This window comes from Sander lucioperca, chromosome 22 (assembly GCF_008315115.2).
Source record: "Sander lucioperca isolate FBNREF2018 chromosome 22, SLUC_FBN_1.2, whole genome shotgun sequence".
In the NCBI taxonomy this organism is placed as follows: domain Eukaryota; kingdom Metazoa; phylum Chordata; class Actinopteri; order Perciformes; family Percidae; genus Sander; species Sander lucioperca.
Window position 1 is genome coordinate 10308742 of NC_050194.1, and position 17837 is coordinate 10326578.

The 17837-nt window shown below is 42.4% G+C and overlaps 1 protein-coding gene across 3 annotated transcripts; it reads left to right on the forward strand.

Annotated features, from left to right (window-relative positions):
• The first annotated feature begins 864 nt into the window (after nt 1-864).
• Nucleotides 865-17627, forward strand: tex2l (testis expressed 2, like). 3 transcript variants are annotated; one of them, XM_035997737.1, is made up of 13 exons: nt 865-1130; nt 5548-5626; nt 5663-6943; nt 10404-10604; nt 11026-11356; nt 12291-12568; nt 13503-13652; nt 13744-13843; nt 14454-14586; nt 15478-15615; nt 16070-16279; nt 16763-16883; nt 16977-17579. In XM_035997737.1, the coding sequence occupies exons 2-13, from the start codon at nt 5582-5584 to the stop codon at nt 17151-17153; spliced, it is 3165 nt and encodes a 1054-aa protein (XP_035853630.1). In that variant the 5' UTR covers nt 865-1130; nt 5548-5581; the 3' UTR covers nt 17154-17579. The 3 variants fall into 3 exon arrangements, 2 of the variants coding, with proteins under 2 accessions (XP_035853630.1, XP_031147076.1); XR_004896400.1 differs by adding an exon at nt 17613-17627 and having other exon boundaries at nt 866-1130; nt 5548-6943; nt 16977-17401; XM_031291216.2 differs by having other exon boundaries at nt 866-1130; nt 5548-6943.
• The last annotated feature ends 210 nt before the right edge of the window (nt 17628-17837 follow it).

Sequence of the window (17837 nt, forward strand, 5' to 3'; positions counted from 1 at the left end):
CTTCTTCTATTATCTTTTACAAAATACTTTGTTTTTTTTATTTAAATGTCTGGAAGAACTCAGTAATAAAATTGCAGGCTACTGCATTGAATCAAATAGAAATCGTAGAGTGGCAGACTTTGTGATATCAGCAAATATTGTATGGTGTCCAAAGAATCAACATAATATTGTGCTGTATAATTTGCGATTTACACCCCTAGGCAGCAGATAATAAAATAGGTATAATAGAGGGTGTTCTGTAAATATACAGTAGGCCTACTTTACATTCCCATATCTGGTCCTGGGCAATATTGTCAGTCATGCAGCCAGGGTGTTCAGGAACTCCTCCTCCAGTCAGTGATGGATGGGGGTTATTGTCTCTCACCCCAGCTGCAGCCTGCACACCACAACCCTGTTCTTTATTTTGTCATTTCTAGGGCTTCCGGTATGTTTTATGTAGGCCAAGATGGAGGGAGGGAGGGAGGGAAGAAGAGCGAGAGATGTGGGGTCAATTATTATATCCTCTTCTTTATCTTTTTATTGTCACCAGAATATTTCAATTTATTTACCATGGGACACAATAATGAAGACAATAGGAGAAAAAAAGTAAACACCTATTAGTCAAAATTTGGATACTGCTGAACTTGATTATAAATTGAGTATAGTTTTTGTGTGCTCACCAGAAGAGAAAATAACACTATTTAGCCTACTCAGGCTGAACTTTTGCTGTCGCCATGTTGTGTGTTTGTACAATTAGACAACACTCTGGATGCACAGTTGTGTGGGTGAATTCCATGCTTCTGTTGGGGCTGCAGGACTCTTAATCTGGATTATCATGCTTTTCATAATCAGTTTGGCGAGCTGTGATTCTCGGCAGCGCATGACACATCTGGATGCAGCAGGCAGTCGGTGAAGGGGAGCTGTGTGCGTGAGGGACTGTGTGTGTGTGTGAGAGAGAGAGAGAGAGAGAGAGAGAGAGAGAGAGAGAGAGAGAGAGAGAGAGAGAGAGAGAGAGAGAGAAAGAGAGAAATAGAGCGTGTTGAGACTCCTCACTCCGCAGTCCTTGCGCACACAAATGGAGAGGGAACCAGCAGAAGACATCCCTGACCGGCGGGTTTAGTCACATTTCCATGCACAGCATTATTTTTCGTGTAAGTAATATATTCCTCATCTCCATTCATGTTGCCATTCTTTTTTTTCTTCTCTTTTTTGTTGTTGTTGCAAAACATCATCAGTGCTGCACACATTTGCTGTTCCATTCATTTCTATTGGCCCGTAGCGCTTTGCAACACTTTCTTACTCACTTTAACTTCTGCTGTCATGTCTGCATGTCACACTTGTCTTGTGCATGTCCAGAATAGAGAAAGAGTGCAGCTCTGGAGGTAAAGGTGGAGGTGTTACACTACATTCTGTGACCTGCATTTTGCTGTAAATAGTCACTGCACAAGTTGAGGGGCCACGTGCTGTTTTGTGTACATTTATATTGTATGGCCTAATGACCATATTTGATTTTGGATCGGGTCACATATTTTGGCAGTTGTGACAACATACATTTTGTTTTGAGTAGCTTAGAGATCTGTCTCTCTGCCCATACTTTAACCCTTCTGGTGTAACTAGGGCTGCAACAAATAGTAATTATTTTCATTATGTATTCATCTGTTGATTATTTTCTCTAATTATGTTGTCTATAACATGTCAGAATATAGAGAAAAATGCCCATTACACCTTACCAGAGCCTATGTGTCACATTTAGTTGCATGTTTTATTTGACTTTATTTGTCTTGTTTATTTCTCTAATATATGACAAAGAAAAGCAGTAAATTCTCACATTTAGTGAGATGAGCAAAGATTTGCTTGAAAAATGACTGATTAGGCATATCTCATTTTTCAGAGTAGTTGCAGATTAATTTTTCTCTTTCTCTCTCTGTTCACCTGATCCGAGCTCAGCTTTTACATAAAATTACAGAATATATATATACCGTAAAAATAGTATAGGAAAAATAGTATAAGCAATTCTGATTTAGCAGTTAATGTGCTTTGAGAGGACCTAGGTATAAATGACACTGGAGGTTTTCTTAAAATGACCCAGTACAAATTAAATAGTTAGGGTGCTGATGGGGGACTTTCTATACAATACGATATAATGACTTTCACTGTACACACACTCAAAATAATAATAACTTTTATTTATAACGTGCCTTTCATGAAACCTAAGGACCGAATTACTGGGGCTAAGAAAAGCTAAGGGAGGCTGTAGGCTGTGGTGAACAGGTGGTGTATGAAGAGTTTTTTAAACATGTCCGGGGGATGTATGTATGCATTGTGGATATCTACAGGGAGGGTGTTCCAGAGGGACGGGGCTGCAACACTACAGGCTCTGTCTCCGAAGGTACAGAGTCTGGGAAGGGGAATACTTCTCATGGTCCTTCAATAATAATAATGTAGTATATGTTTGATAGTAATATGTTCCCAAAACACTATTGAAATATATTTTCAAACTCATCAAACCATTCACTGACCCCCCCACCCCCGCATCCTGTACATAAGCATCTGCATCGGACCTTAAGCATAAAGGAATAGCACTGATAGCAAGGGACTCTGGATTGTGATGTTACTAATAACTACAATCAACACTGGGTCACAGAGATGAGCTAGCTTGGAAACACACCCCACCAAATGTTGGCTTAGCCCATAATCCGGCTGTGTGTGATTTGTCAGATTTCACAGTAAAACCCAGCATTAAATTAATCTGAGATTGTTAGTCTTCGTGTCTGATCAGAAGGTGGCAAACAAACACACACACACACACACACACACACACACATACTCTTTCACTGATTGAGAATGTAAAGATCGAACACGTTGCAGTGCACTTAGAGCAGATGTGTGCTGTGTTTCGTGCTACAGTCCTCACACATCACTATGTACTTCACATGCAGCCTTATGGCACAGTTAACAGCTCTCTTATAGGCTATTACAGTTTATCATTAAGCATCACATGCTGCTTGACCCGAAATGACTCCCCACAAATAGAAGCTCAACCAGGCGACAGAGCTCCAAAATTCTAGCAGATATTACTAAAATAAACTGATAAAAAAAATGCAGATTTAGCTGAATGCTTGCTTTCAACAACACAGTTAAACCAAAAACCCAAAGGACAGTTGGGGGAGTCAGCCCCGGTAACACACACACGCTTTGCAACATATTAGGAGTTTTTGGGTGGATATCTTTAAGAAAGAATTCTGCTAATAAAACATTTTAAAAAAGGACCGGTATTCTATGCATAACATACATCGACTGGCAGCCAATCAAGTATGGCTATATGACTCATTCACTTACTGTAACAACCTTATTTGGATTATATTTTTAGCTATGCTAGCAGCTATGCTAGCAGTAGCCTATGGCTCTATGGATCAATGAATTTTGTACACACATTTGCGGTCTCCAGAGGGTTATTCCTACTGACTTGAGGTTTGTGGTTCTGAGTGAAATGTCTCAACAACTATTGGATGGATTTCCATGAAATTTGGCACACACATTCATGTCCCCACAGGATGAATTATAATATTAGTGATCAAGCTGCACCATCTTGTCGAAACTTTGTTCTCTACTATTGCTTATTATCAAAAACTAATACCATTCCCTCAGTTTTATCATGTGTTAGTTCGCAAAGTTATTTTAGCATGCTAGCACGCTAAACTAAGATGGTGGTCATGGTAAATGTTGCTAAACATTAGCATGTTTACATTGTCCTTTTGAGAAGTATGTTAGCAAACTGATTTTAGCATTTAGCTCAAAGCACTGCTGTACATAAGTCTCACAGAGCTGCTAGCATGGCTGTAGACCCTTAAGGGCCTTGCAGACCACAGGCTGGAACCCATTGTTTCAGTGGCTTGCGTCGGGCCACGACGGCATTTCAATGCCTCGAGCAAAGCGTGGGCACAGGTTCACTACAGGTCTGTTGAGCTCTGTACCTAGGGTGCTGTAGATGTGTGGTGAACCCAGCTGCATACACAGCGCAAACCGCGTTTGGTCTAAAAGGCCTATTTAATTGGTAGCTAAACCAACATGTTAAGTTTAAAATTCTCCACAGTGGATATTATACCACTCAATGCCAAAAGATGCAAATCCAGTTGCAAAGAGGTTATGCAAAAAAAGCAGCAGTTATTTGATATATGACCATTTGGATTAGTGAAAAGAATACAGCAGCATCTGGAGTCCAAACAGAGCTTCCAAACTGGCTTGATAATATGACAACATGTCCTCTTAGTGTTCTAAAATTAGCTTGGACAAAACATTGTTAGCTTAACAGTGGTTTAGCCTGATGGCGTGTGAGTGCATTTGTGTGTTTTCGGACACTTGTTTTCTTCCCACCCTGTGAAAAGCTGTAAGGAAGGTCTAATGTCGCCTGGCTGCATGTGTGTCTGTGAGGTTTATCTCCCCACCATCCATTTTGGGCGAGAGCAGATTAGTCAGAACCCACCAGCTGCTGTGGAATTGCTTGAAATTGTGCCACACAGCACTGTAATACAGTTACATAAATGCGACCAGTCAGAGGTGGGCTTTAACTTGCATAAAGAGCAGGGCACTTGACCCAGAGAGACAGCGAATAAAAGAGTCCCTACTGGGCCTTTGTGCTGTTTCCCAGCTTGTGTCCGGTGAAGCAGAGCTGCTCTTTTCTCCCACAAAATGAGAGTGGATAACACACATCGCCTCTCTGTTCTATGTTAGCATCATTTTGACAAGCCAGTAGGTGATGGCTGTATAATGTGTTAATGCTACTGACACTCAAAAGCCACAAGGGGGGGAGGGCATCTTTGAACTCCCCTCACTATTTCTTGCAGGATTGAATAAGTAACTCTTTAAACAGCTCGAGAAGACACCAGAGGGAGTGTTGTGGCTCGTCTGACAGTTAGCTCTGTAGAGGCTGAGACTGGAAGACACTGTAGTTGTTTCCTTGGGGAGATGGCGTGCTGAATACCAGTTCAGGGAGTGAGTGTGGTAATGCCTTTTTCCTTTGTTCGGAGATAACAATTTTGACAAAGACAAAAATAAACTCTCTTTGTTTAATACTGAAAGGTCTTTACTCAAACTATGCCTTTTTCATTTCGTATTCATGTTCACAGAGGGCACAGAAATTGACTGAATTCTATATACAATAGACATCCAGTCAGCCCCAAAAGACATTAGATCCAAGCTGCACTAGTTTGTGCAACATTTGGGGGAGACTATCTTGTCTATTTTTGCATGCCTCTAAAGCCCATTTACTATGTGGAGCGGCAGCTATGGGAGAGGTGCTTATTTGGATCGGAGTCATTCACTAGGCTTCGGATTAATGTAGATTCCACCAACTCTTCAGAGCCAAACTACGTGACATTCACACAATAATACGGAGTTGGCACTGGTAAGCAGTTTCTGTAATAAATGAGGCACAACTGTAGAAAAGATGCCCGTCCTCTCTTTCTCTCTCTATGGCTCATTCCCTCAAAGCTTTTATTTGTTCCGCCTCCGAGGCTTAATAATGTAGCTGACCGTGTTCTTTATTTATTCTCTTTCACTGACTCTTAGGTGCCTTGGTGCACAGCCGATGTAAAGTCAAGAAATGGCAGAGCTTGGAACAAATGGGGAAAGAAGAAGTGAGGATAAAGGAAGAGGAGATGGCGGACCTCTCCAGGAGCCCCACGGCTTGGCAGTTGGCCTCTCCCCAGTGGGTGGGACCAAGAGGCATCGAGGGATTGTGATCCAGCTGACCAGGACAGAGGGAGAGTGGAACAGTCTGGATGACAGTGAGCTCATCTTCTCCATCGACCACGATGACGACTACCCCTCCATATCTCTCTCCAAGGAGAGGCAGCTTTCTGTTGAGGATGACAGAAAGTTGCAGTCCCAAGCTTTCCACGTCCCGCTTTCCCCATCGTCCCCTGGCTCGTTGGGCAACTGCTCCACCAGCGGCTCCAGCTTCCTCTCCCCTGGCACTTCTTCACCCACCCACCGACCCCTCGCTAGCCTGGTCAAGTCTCTCTCCACAGAGCTGGAGCTTAAAGAAGGCTCCACCCTCAGACCTAGGCCCCTTCTCAACCTCGTAAAGTCCATCTCCACGGAGATCTCCCGCTCAGAACCCGAGGTGTCGCAGTCTAAATCAGACTCCCGCCTCAACCTCCACCTGTGGAAGCAGCTCACGCAAACAAAAAACCGCAGCACTGGGGACTCTCGCACCGCTCCCCCTTCTCCGAGCTCACACTCCCCTAGTGGAGAGAGTCTGAAAGGGAGCTTCTTCAAAATGGAGTTAGAGGACACCAAGAGGAAGCTCTCGGAGGCCGTGCACGAGCCTCTGAGCAGCATGTTCAGTAAGATCATGAGAGAGGAGAACGCAGGCAGCCCCAAACACCAGTGTAAGAGCCATGGGGCTCATCATGTCAGCTCCAGAGCTTTGGGGCGTGAAGGTAGCACCGACACGGTTCTCTCTGAGTCTCCGGTGAGGAACACGAGAAAAGCAGATGCGGATGTTTTGCCTGTGTTTGACTGGCCTTCTGTCAGACATCCAGGGAGCAGCCATTGTGGCCCCTGCCCTGTGCATCACAACAGGCAACATCACAGGGATGAGGAACTGGAAATACGTACAGACGGTGACGTGATGCAAGTGTTAGCCATGGAGAGATCACCTACCCTTGCAGCGCCCCTGGTTAGGACTTCCCCTCTTTCTCAATCCCCTCATCCTCTGCCACGCATGAGTTTATTCTGCGTGGCAGTGCTGTCCTATGGCTATTTCATCCTACCTCTCAGTCCATACTTCTCTGGCCTGGCTCTGGGATTAGCACTGGGCTTCTTGTTAGGACTGTTGCTCATTAGGATGGGTTCCCGCAGGACTCGCCGCTCAGCTCCTCCATACAGATCAGCACAGACTCTGTTGGGTGAAGGCATTCTGACAGGTGGCACTGTCAGCACTGAGCCTGACACCCTCAAGGTAAATCTGAGAAAGAGCGCTTATGCAGAATCATCAGACTTTGAATTTAATGTTTTTGTTGCACCCAACCCTTATCTGTTAAAGCAATAGTTTGCATTTTGGGAAATACATGTACTCGCGTTGTTGCCGAGAATTAGACGAGAAAAATGTATACCACTCTCATGTCTGTCCGTTACAGACAGTTAGCTAGCTTAGCACCATAACGTCTGAGAACAGGGGATAAAGAGCTAGAAACTTGGTAAAGGTAACTCACTTCTAAATTAACTTAAGCATGTTTACTCCAAATACAGTAACAAGGCCGTGCTAATTTGTTCTAAAAGAACAGTGTCAAGTTAACGAGTGACTTAAGCACCTCTGCTGACTGTTTCCCTCGCAGAGTAAAGCTTCTCAAAGTGGCACGCCACTACATAAAGATGCCCAGAATGCAATTAAAATCTTCAATAATAAAAGCTGCCTGAGCTGCAGTGCAATTACTGTTCTCCTACTGGCTACTGAGCTCGACAAGGGGCAACCGGAGAGGACGGCTACCACCCAGACACTGTCAGTTCCAGAGGCAATTAGTGGGGAGACAGGCAGGAGGAAGCTGTAATTTGTCAGGGCGCGAGGCAGGGTAGGGGGAGTGAAGAGTGGTGGTGATGGTTGGAAATGGGGGTTGTACTGTCTCAATGTTTGGTCATTAGCAGGTTTGGTTTCAGTCTCATGGCTGTTGACATGTGAAAGTCAGAGCCGCAAGGTTTGTGAGAGAACAGCAGAGGCTAACACTGCTGTATGAATAAAGTACAAATCCAATTTCAGTTTAAATAATAGATTGTTTATTAGTTAATTGGAGCATTAGGAGGCAGCATCAAGCTCTCAAAAGGGACCATACAGTATGACACCATTCAGCACACATGCAGCAGTCCTAACAGGGCCGGAGTGGGACTCACTTTCAGCCCTGGAGTTTCTTGCCTTAGACTGGCCCACTTTACTTCACGACTGACTATATTAAAATAATGTAATTAAAACCTTAGTATATAAGTTTGCAATGGCGCACTGTTCTCTTCAGCCTTGTAATTCAGTGTATTTTTTGTAAAATATAATTTCCAATTCAGTGCAAATACAGTAAGTGTTGCTTCACAATGTAGATTTATTAGAAAAGTTAACGGTATTATTCTTTACAACACAATGTAATGTTTAACAATATCAGAATCTATTTTCTAATAATCATTTTAAATACGAGTTCACAAATATCCAAACCTTAAAATAAAATAAAATAATGAAGTAAAATATAAAATAAAAAGAAATTAAGAATTTAAATTATATTAATATTAATTAATATATTTAATATTTCATTTAACGTTCTACTGTATTCCCTTGTAATCGTGGGCTTTGTATATTTGCTATCCTTATTTCAATGATAAAAGGCATAATGGATCAATATTCACACACACACACACACACACACACACACACACACACACACACACACACACACACACACACACACACACGCTCTTTCACTGATTGAGAATATAAAAGATTGATCGAACATGTTGTAATGCCGAATAATCTGGCATCATTGATTATCTCAGGGCATGTTATGGTATAGAACAGGTCTACACCATACTCTTCATTAATATTAATTGTAGTTATTATAATATTCACTCAATAAGCACTCCTACCTGCCTACTCTGGAGTTCTGGGCTCATGGCTGGTGCTTAGTAATGACTCTTCATTGTCACCACAGCAAACTGTCTGTGGCTGCAGCTGCGGAGCTACAACAAAAAGTTTGATTCATAAACACGAACATGTTGTATTATGTTTTGTACAAATGCTAGCATCTTGCACTGCTCCTAACTAGCTTAGCTTATCAGTCTCATCGTCTTCATTTGGCATTTCACTCTCGCTGGTTTTAATGAAAAAGTTGCTCAGTTTAGCACATCTGGCCACGTTATTTTCTAGAGCTTTCCTTTTTTAAATTGTCGCCTTTTCAGTGCTGTTTTTGCGCTTTCTATTATCTGTTTTTATAGTTTCTTTTAGCTCGCGGTGTTTTTGTTATTTAGCTAGCAAGGTGCTGTAAATACGTCATCATTAACCAGGCTACACTCTGCGAGTGGGCTGCATGAATGTAGAGAGCTGTGGGCTGCAAGGAACAATACATAACTAAAAAGAGTGGGCTGCGAGTTCAGGCAGCCTAGAGACATCATCCATGATTTTCAACTTTGATTTCAAACCAGTGCCTGCCATGACTGAACACCGGCCCTCACGACCAAAAAAACAGACCGGGGAATTCTCCCGGTGCTCCCGATTAGCCAATCCAGGCCTGAGTCCTAATGAACACTTCAGCATATACTGAAAAGGCATAAAGTTTTATGTTTTAATGCTTCCTCATTTTTTAATTTCACAGGATTTTAAAGCCAGCAAATTTATACTAATTATGCTTTTATGTCTATCTGATTATAGAGTTGTGTTCAAGCATATGTTGACCCAATGTAACTCCAGATATTAAGTAATAGTTTTGGAAAATGTACGTTCTTGCTAAGATTTAGATAAGAAGACTGATATCTCTCACAGTTTTGCACACTAATTATTAATGGTAGAGCCAGGAAAGGCTTAGCATAGCATAGCGAAACGATTAGCTTGGCTCTGTTCGAAGCTCAAAAATACAACTACCAGCACATCTAAATGCTCACTAATCAACACATTAAATATTGTTTGTTTAATTCATACATACACAAAAATGTTAAAAACACTGATTTGTGGTTTTCCAGGTCACTGTGCCATTTCTCAATACATATAAGCTGTAGTTAGCTCAATACTTTGCATACAACTTAGTCGATTAAGCTAGCTTTGTCAAGCAAGAACTAGAATCTCTTAGCCATTGCAGTGACATTGAATGTATCATGTATATGATGCTGAGGGGTGGATTTGCTCTGATTTCATTTTATTAGGATCAGTTTACACACTAACCGAAGACCTGCATCTAATTCAACCTTTACCATCTGTAACCTGAAGTCTGTGATTGGTGGAGGTTGTTGACAGCAGCATGAAGCCAGAAAAGGCACGTTACCTTGAAGGCCAAATCCAGGAAACAATGTCCCTTTAAACTAAAAGCTATTTTTTTGTTATATTCCAGAATATTCTCGATTACTAACATTATTATGGATGACTAATCCTCTTACCCCTCAGCTTGCAGACTCGCCTGCTGTACTGCTTTGGTTTCATAACTAATTCAGCCATATTAAAACATAATTTATGTTGAAATCCATGAGAGGAGAATTTACTTAATTTATTTTATTTAAGTATGATAGTTTGGACAAAAAGACACACTTACAATCACATTTACTTTTCGCTGTTTACTGCATTGTTAGGCTGATTACAATCATCATAGCATTATTTTCAAGATCTCGTGTTTATAACTCACTTGAAACACTTGTGCATGGTGTTGATTGAAATTAACACTCACTTTCTGCCTTTCCAGGGCTGGATGAATGAGATACATGATTACGACCCAGAAACCTACCATCCAGCTCTGACTCACTCCGTGTTTGCTGCCCTGGAGGGCTCTTGTCTCCGTCTGGACTCCCCGCGTAACAACATCAGCCGCAGGGCCACGTACGATGAGAGAGTTCAGGAGACCACCTTCGTCAAGTCACGCTCCTTTCAGCTCGCAAAGAGCAAAGTATGATGACTAAGTAACTGTGTTATGGGAACATTTGTTTTGTATTTGAGGCTGTTTTAAAAAAGAAAATTGGGATCTACAAAGGAAATTGAAGGTCTGATATATTTTGATGTTCTGGGGATGTTCTGATGGTGTATCTAGGGCAGAGCTGCAGTAAACTTAGTCTAACTTTATGTATCATTCACTGTCTTACTAATTAATGCATAGGATTTAGTACATTGCTAGTAATACCTGAGAGAAAATAAACAAATATAGTGAAAAGCAAATTTGAAATCAAGTTTAATGGCAAGAAACAGTTAAATCAACTTCTAATGTTGGTTCAGCTCTTTAGAATTCATTTCATGAATCTGACTGCATTGCTCATTTAACGGTTGCCTTTTGCTTTGACACAAAACAAAAACTCCGCCACTGTTCCCCAAAGGTATTCCTGCTGCCATCTGTGTTGGCTCGGAAGCGGATGTGGAACCCAAAGTATCCCATCTGCATCCAACTGGCCGGGACAGAGAACTCCCAGGAGGATGAGGGAGGAAGGTCGGAGGAGAGTCAGGGTGAGGAGCCGGGCGCTGAACCGGCAAGTCCACAACAAAGTTCCTCCAAACACATCCATGACCTTCCCACCACTCTTTACCTCTTCGGCCGCACAGGAAGAGAAAAAGAAGAGTGGTTTCGTCACTTCCTGTTTGCATCTGTGGAGACAGAGAGGGAAAAGGAGAGGGACAGACAGAAGCCTGGCAGATGTGTGTCCAGATTGGGTACGAGAAATGTTAATAATGCATTAGAGAAGAGAGGGCTTCCTGATAAGGCATCTATACAAATGCTATATATGTGTGGATTATGGATTACATGCTCCAATTCTTTGCATTTCAAAGCCAATCCCTTTCAAAAGAACATGCGGATCTCATAGTTGTTTCATGACAGGAAAGGGCTAAGGCATCAGACAAAACAGCTTTGTTTTTACTGTATTTTATAGAAAATTACTAACATATATATATATAACCCCGTTGTGCAAATCTGACATTTGATCTGGCATCTGTCACACCTCCTTGTGACGTCGCCACACTCTTGTTTATGGCATTGGTTAGAAGTAGCACTATATATAAAAAAAAATAAAGTTGCTGCGTCACATTCTTGGGAATTGCTGGCGATTGATAAAAGTGGTTTAGTGATTTTAAGGATTTTAGTTTGACATATTACCTATATTTGTTTTCTTTTTTGTAGAGAGTTAGAGGAGAAGATTGATAATTAAGATTAAGATTAATGTGGATTAAGTATTAAGCAGGAACAGCGGGTTAGCTTAGCTTAGCATAAAGACTGTAAATAGGGGGAATCAGATGGCCAAAACTAATAAGCTCACATAGTACATTTTGTATAATTTCCACAGCACTAATTCACCATACCAACATCAGAGACATTTCATACTTACCACTCTGCTGCGCTTAGCTTCTCTTTTTTAACAGAAATATTTTCATACAAAACTTAACGCGTTCCTCACATTAAAAGTGTACCTATGAAAAGAATGCTGCAAGACTTTTAATGTGAAAATGAAAGCTTCATTCATAGTAGCCTAACATTGTTTGGTGAAACCAAAATGGAACGCCATGACTCTTGCTGTGCTGATGGAATGAACTTATTTTCTGTGAATGGTCGTTATTACCATAACCAACAATGCTGCCTGTGTTCTCCCAGGTGACCCAGCATTGGCACAGAGCGCTAATGCCCAAGGTAATGTCCTAAGCAGCAGAGGATCCAGCGGAGTGGACAGCTGTGAGCATGACGCACCCTTCACACCTCCAGTCCCCTGCATCCCTGCAGCTCCTGTCAGTCAGACCTCCAGTAGCACTGGGGGCCTTTCCCTGCTAGACTACCCCGGATACATGGCTTGCCTCCTGGCCACAGAGGAGTTCACCCCCCTCTCCAGATCTGGAGCCAGCAGCACAGCAACAAGCCCCACCTTTAAGGGAAATGTAAGTCATGCTTGCAGATACAATTAAGTGAATCAAATGAAGCGAAACTGTAGGGACATTCCAGAGCTGTACAGTTTACATGTTATCTTAAAGTGCCCATATTATGAAAAAAACACTTTTTCTGGGATTTGGGGTGTTATGTTGTGTCTCTGGTGCTTCCACACACATACAAACTTTGAAAAAAATCCATCCATGCTGTTTAGAGTGAGATACAGTTTCTGAATGTGTCCTGCCTTCAGTCTCTGGGTGAGCTGCTCAAAATCGGCACGGCTTGTGATGTCACAAGCCGAAACAGCAGGCTAACCGCAACATTAGCTCGTAGCGTTAGCATGCTAATGCTAATGCTAACGCTAGCATGCTACCTCGTTCTCAATAGCAAAGCACTGCTACAACACACACAAGTTCACCATAATCTACAAAAGAACTACTTACATGTGCGCCCTCATTTAGAAGTCTCCCAGCTAATCCTGCCTTGTAACTGACCGAAGTTGTAGAAACAGCCTCTTTTACTGTCTACGGAGCTAGCTAGCTGACATGATCTACATCTGAGCTACTGGCATGTGCAAGTGCAATCAAAGATAGTACAGAAGAAGAAGAAGAAAAGAGATCTCACTCTAGCTAAAACAGAGACCAGCTGAAAAGAGGATCTGCAGCAGTGAGAGAGAGCGGTGCAGTACAACAAAAATATGGTGTTTTTTGAAAATTAAACCATGTAAACCTATTCTGGTACAACCTTAAAATACAATTATGAACCTGAAAATGAGCATAATATGGCTGCTTTAACAGAGTAAAGTGACACAGCACAGTGGTATAAAATGGCATAATTATTCCACTGTTCTTCCTCTGTTTTTAGCTCTAAATTGGACTAAACCAGCACTTTTCTTGTCCTTGCTCAGCTTTTACTCAGGTGTCCTTTTTTCTCCTTTTTCTCCAGTGTACCTGTGATCTAGCAGAGCACCCTGGGACGAGCCAGACTGCGTGGGCTAACGCTCTAATTGGTCGAATCTTCTGGGACTTCCTGCGAGAGAAGCACTGGGCAGATGTGGTTTCCCACAAGATCCAGAAGAAGCTGAGCAAAATCAGAGTGCGAGGAGCTTTATTTAAAGTTACAGTCAATTTGACCATAAGTGTGATGCATTTTATATCATTTAAAAACTATGCTATATTCTTTACAGCTGCCTTACTTTATGAATGAGCTGACTCTGACTGAGTTGGACATGGGCTGCTCTATGCCGCAAATCACCACTACCTCCAAACCAGAGGTCAACCACAGAGGTTTGTACAAAATGGAGATGAAACACGGAGAGATAAAGAAAACCATACACATACCCAATATGCAAACGCACACATATGCAAGACATGAGTAAGGAGATGGCCTGCTCATGTGATTACAGCTGAGTACTGCAGAGCATCAGATCAGAAGTTGTTATCCTGTTGTAATCTCACAAAGCAGGAGAGCCATTACGCCACGGCCTTCAGAATTTGGAGCATATTGGCTTGTGTGTGTGTGTGTGTGTGTGTGTGTGTGAGTGTGTTTGTGTGTGTTTTAAAATCAGAGAATCTGGCAGACAACACTCCTAATGACGAGCGAAATGAAAGTGTGTCAGCATGCGTCTGCGTGTGCGACCTCATGGTTTTTCCGTTTCTCCGCCCAATTCGCTGTTACACAACTGCCCGTCAACAAATTATCCTGTTTTCAGCTCCTACAGGGGATTTATAATCCCTCGTAATTTGTTAGAAATTTAATTTCAAGGCTTGATAATCACTGTAAAAGCTGTTTAATCTGCCCACTAAGCAATGGGTGTCCAGATTGAGCTGTGTGTTAGTGAGTTTTGTCTTGATTTCGCTGGTCTGATGTTGACCTTTTCCCACCACCCCCCTGCAGGCCTGTGGGTGCAGATGCAGCTGGTCTACACTGGCGCCCTACAGATGACCCTGCAGACAAAGTTCAACCTGTCCAAGCTAGGTAAGGAGGGCGGTCAGGATGCAGACTGTACGGCTGAAACCGGTAGCCCACGGTCAGTACCACACACACACACACACACACACACACACAATGCAAACATGAACAAAATAACCGTTTGGGAATGTCTGTTTTCAGCTAATCCAGTGATTGAAATACCTGCAAATAAAGATTCCCTGAGAGATATTACAGGGTTTTTTCCAGTGATTTAGTATTGCAAAAATAATCTTTAAAAAAACCCCACCGAAGCCTCCAATCCCCATCATGCAACTCAATAACACCTATTGTTGGACATTCTCCGCCTGATGTCATCATCAGGGGTATTTTCTCTCTTTTGAGAGCTCCCTCCAAACAACCAAGGAACACATCATACAGCTGTTTTTACAGGCTGAGTAGTACTCTTGGTGATGAGTGAGCTGCCCTTTATGTGTAAAATCTGTGGAGTGCCCCTTTAAAAAGAAATCATTTGAAGGTGTATTTCATCATATTGCCCAGGCCAAGTAGCAGGAGTGATAGCCCACATAACACAAAAACCTGTATTTTCATTCTCATCATAGCATGAATATAACCACCTACACAGCCCTCTTTCTATCCCTTTATCCCTCTGGTCTCTCGGCTGATATTTAGAGCAGAGCTCCACATTACACTGATAAGCGTAGCCCTGCCTGTCATAGACCTGCAGCGGTGGGGATTACAGTCCAGGCAAATCTTTACATTAGCTCTCTGTCATGCATCTGAAGCTTTACACAGGGAGAGAAAACTTGTGTTTGTTCATCTGTTCACTTTTACAGAAATTGCAAGATTTGTTCTTAAACAGAAGTCAATCTGATGGTTAAATGTCACTTTGTTTTAATGCAAAAAAAAATATTTTGATGCTTCCATGCATGTCATACATTTTGTCACCCATTCGCCCGTTCCTAACTTGTCTGCCCGTGCATCCTACCAGCTGCAAGCCCATCTTCAGCGTGTTGGCGGACAGTGATGAGGAGTCCTCCAGCGCTGGTTCATCTGATGAGGAAGAGCTGCTTCTTTCTGAGCCTCAGGGTCCAGTGGGGGAGAAGGGATCCACGCCAGCTACTGATGGGTAAAGTAGTGTAATAAAAAACTAAATTCTGGCCATGTGTTTCCTTAGTACAAAAAAGGCTGTTTATTACAATGCTAAGTACTTATTTGACTCTTTTCAAAAGATGTTCAGAGTAGGTTTTGTTAATTAAAGATTACAAATGTACCACCAACTGCTTTTGTATGATATGCAATTAAAAATACTTTTACATAAACAGCTACTGAAAAAGGCAGAACGTGTAACCTTTAGTAAGCAACACCTTCAAGTGTTACTTCTACCCTTCTGTGTTGTGAATGCTCATTTTTCCAAAGCAGAAAAGAACCTGCGCTGACATCACACTCCAGATGGCTGCCGCTTTCCTTTTAATTTCCATTTCAGACTCTCAGCTCCCCTCAAATTTAGACTTAGCATCTAAATACTAAATCTCTCCTCTCCTCTCCTCTCCTCTCCTCTCCTCTCCTCTCCTCTCCTACAGCACAGGGGGCGGAAAGACTGGACGGAAGATTTTGAGATTTGTGGACAAAATCGCTAAATCCAAGTATTTCCAGAGGGCGACAGAGAATGAGTTCATTAAGAAGAAGTTTGAGGAGATGTCCAACACGCCTCTGCTGCTTACTGTGGAGGTTCAAGAGCTGTCAGGGGCTCTGGTGGTCAACATCCCACCGCCCCCTACCGACAGGATATGGTAAATACTGAGGCATTAGAGCAGTTTCTGTCCAGACAATGTAACGGTGACACTGTAAACTACCTCAAACCCAGTGTGGCATTTCTGTTATGCAATTTCTTGCTGCCATAAGCTCAAAGCAAAGCTTGGTCTAGCTCTCTGGATATAGACACTGATATCACCTTCCACATTTCAGACTAAATTGTGGACATTCATTTCACTCGGTACCAATTAATGCATGTCATAAACGCACCGCAACTTCAGAAACAGAGATTTTCAAAATCAAATCAAATCACAGTGTTCAGCAACATGTTGTGTTTGTCACCATTTGCGTGTGACTCATTTTTCACACCTCATCTCCTGCCAATTTAATTATTCTACCAATCCATTTTGAGTTGAAGCCCATTTCAAGCACTGAGGCAACAAACAAGACAAAAACGTGACTGAAAACAGCAATTCAATAAAGATGTGATAGATTTGATTCTGTTATGATGTCCTCTGTAGGTACAGCTTCTGCGTGCCCCCCAAGCTGGATCTGCACGTCTGTCCCAAACTAGGGGAGCGGGAGGTGACTTTTTGTCATGTAACCGAATGGATTGAAAAGAAACTACAGGATGAGTTTCAGGTAAAAAAAAAAAAAAAAGGGATAACAACATCTACTATCTACAATGCTGTCATTCTCTTAGCTTTCCTTACAATCATGTTACTTCTTCTCCAGAAAGTGTTTGTACTGCCGAACATGGACGACATCTACATACCCCTGATGCATTCTGGGGTGGACAACCCTCAAGCCTCCCAGCCCCTGTCCTCTCAGTCCCAACGGTCCCAAAACTCCTCCACGGAGTCCATAGAGAGGATCCCACCTGAGGTCCCTGGGGCAGAGCCGCACTGTTGATGATCAACGGAGCGCTGACCCTGCAAAATGGATTCAGTACGTCATATATTCACAGTGAGAAAAGGGGCAGAAGAAAGAGAGCATAGTTACATTAGCCCCTATAGACTTCAGTAGCAGACTCACTAACCCTTGTGTTTATCTCTTAACCAGGAGTTCCTGAAGCTCTGATGTTCAGCGCTGCAGGCCGTGTTGTAGTCGAGTCCCCAACTGTCGAGTCCGAGTCAAGTTGCGAGTCCCCAGCGTTCTGAGTGTCTGAGTCCAACTCACCAAAGAAGAGTCTGAGTCGAGTCTGAGTCGATTCTGAGTCGAGTCTCGAAACCAGAGAACAGCGACTGGAGTCCAAGTCCAGGACTCGAGTACTCCATCACTGCCTATTACACGTAAAAGTAGTCAGAAACTTCATCCAACTTCCTAGTCCTATTTCATGAATGCTCAAGTCTGATTTCATAAATCCTCGAGTCCGAGTCCAAGTCATGGTGCGTGAGTCTAAGTTAAGAAACTAATTCTGAGAATAGTGACTTGAGTCGCAGTCCAGGACTCTAGTACTCCATCACTGGCTGCAGGTGTTCAGGTGACTGATGCAGAGAGATGGAGGTTTCTTTACTGTACAACCAACTACAATGAATACCTTTTTGCAAATGTTTACATGTGAATGATCCCTATGAGAGCATATATATATAATAT

Coding starts and splice junctions, on each gene's coding strand:
- tex2l (XM_031291216.2), top strand. CDS start 5,582: ATGGCAGAGCTTGGAACAAATGGGGAAAGAAGAAGTGAGGATAAAGGA. Junction 10,605..11,025: donor TTCAGCTCGCAAAGAGCAAA/GTATGATGACTA, acceptor TGTTCCCCAAAG/GTATTCCTGCTGCCATCTGT. Junction 13,844..14,453: donor ACCAGAGGTCAACCACAGAG/GTTTGTACAAAA, acceptor ACCCCCCTGCAG/GCCTGTGGGTGCAGATGCAG.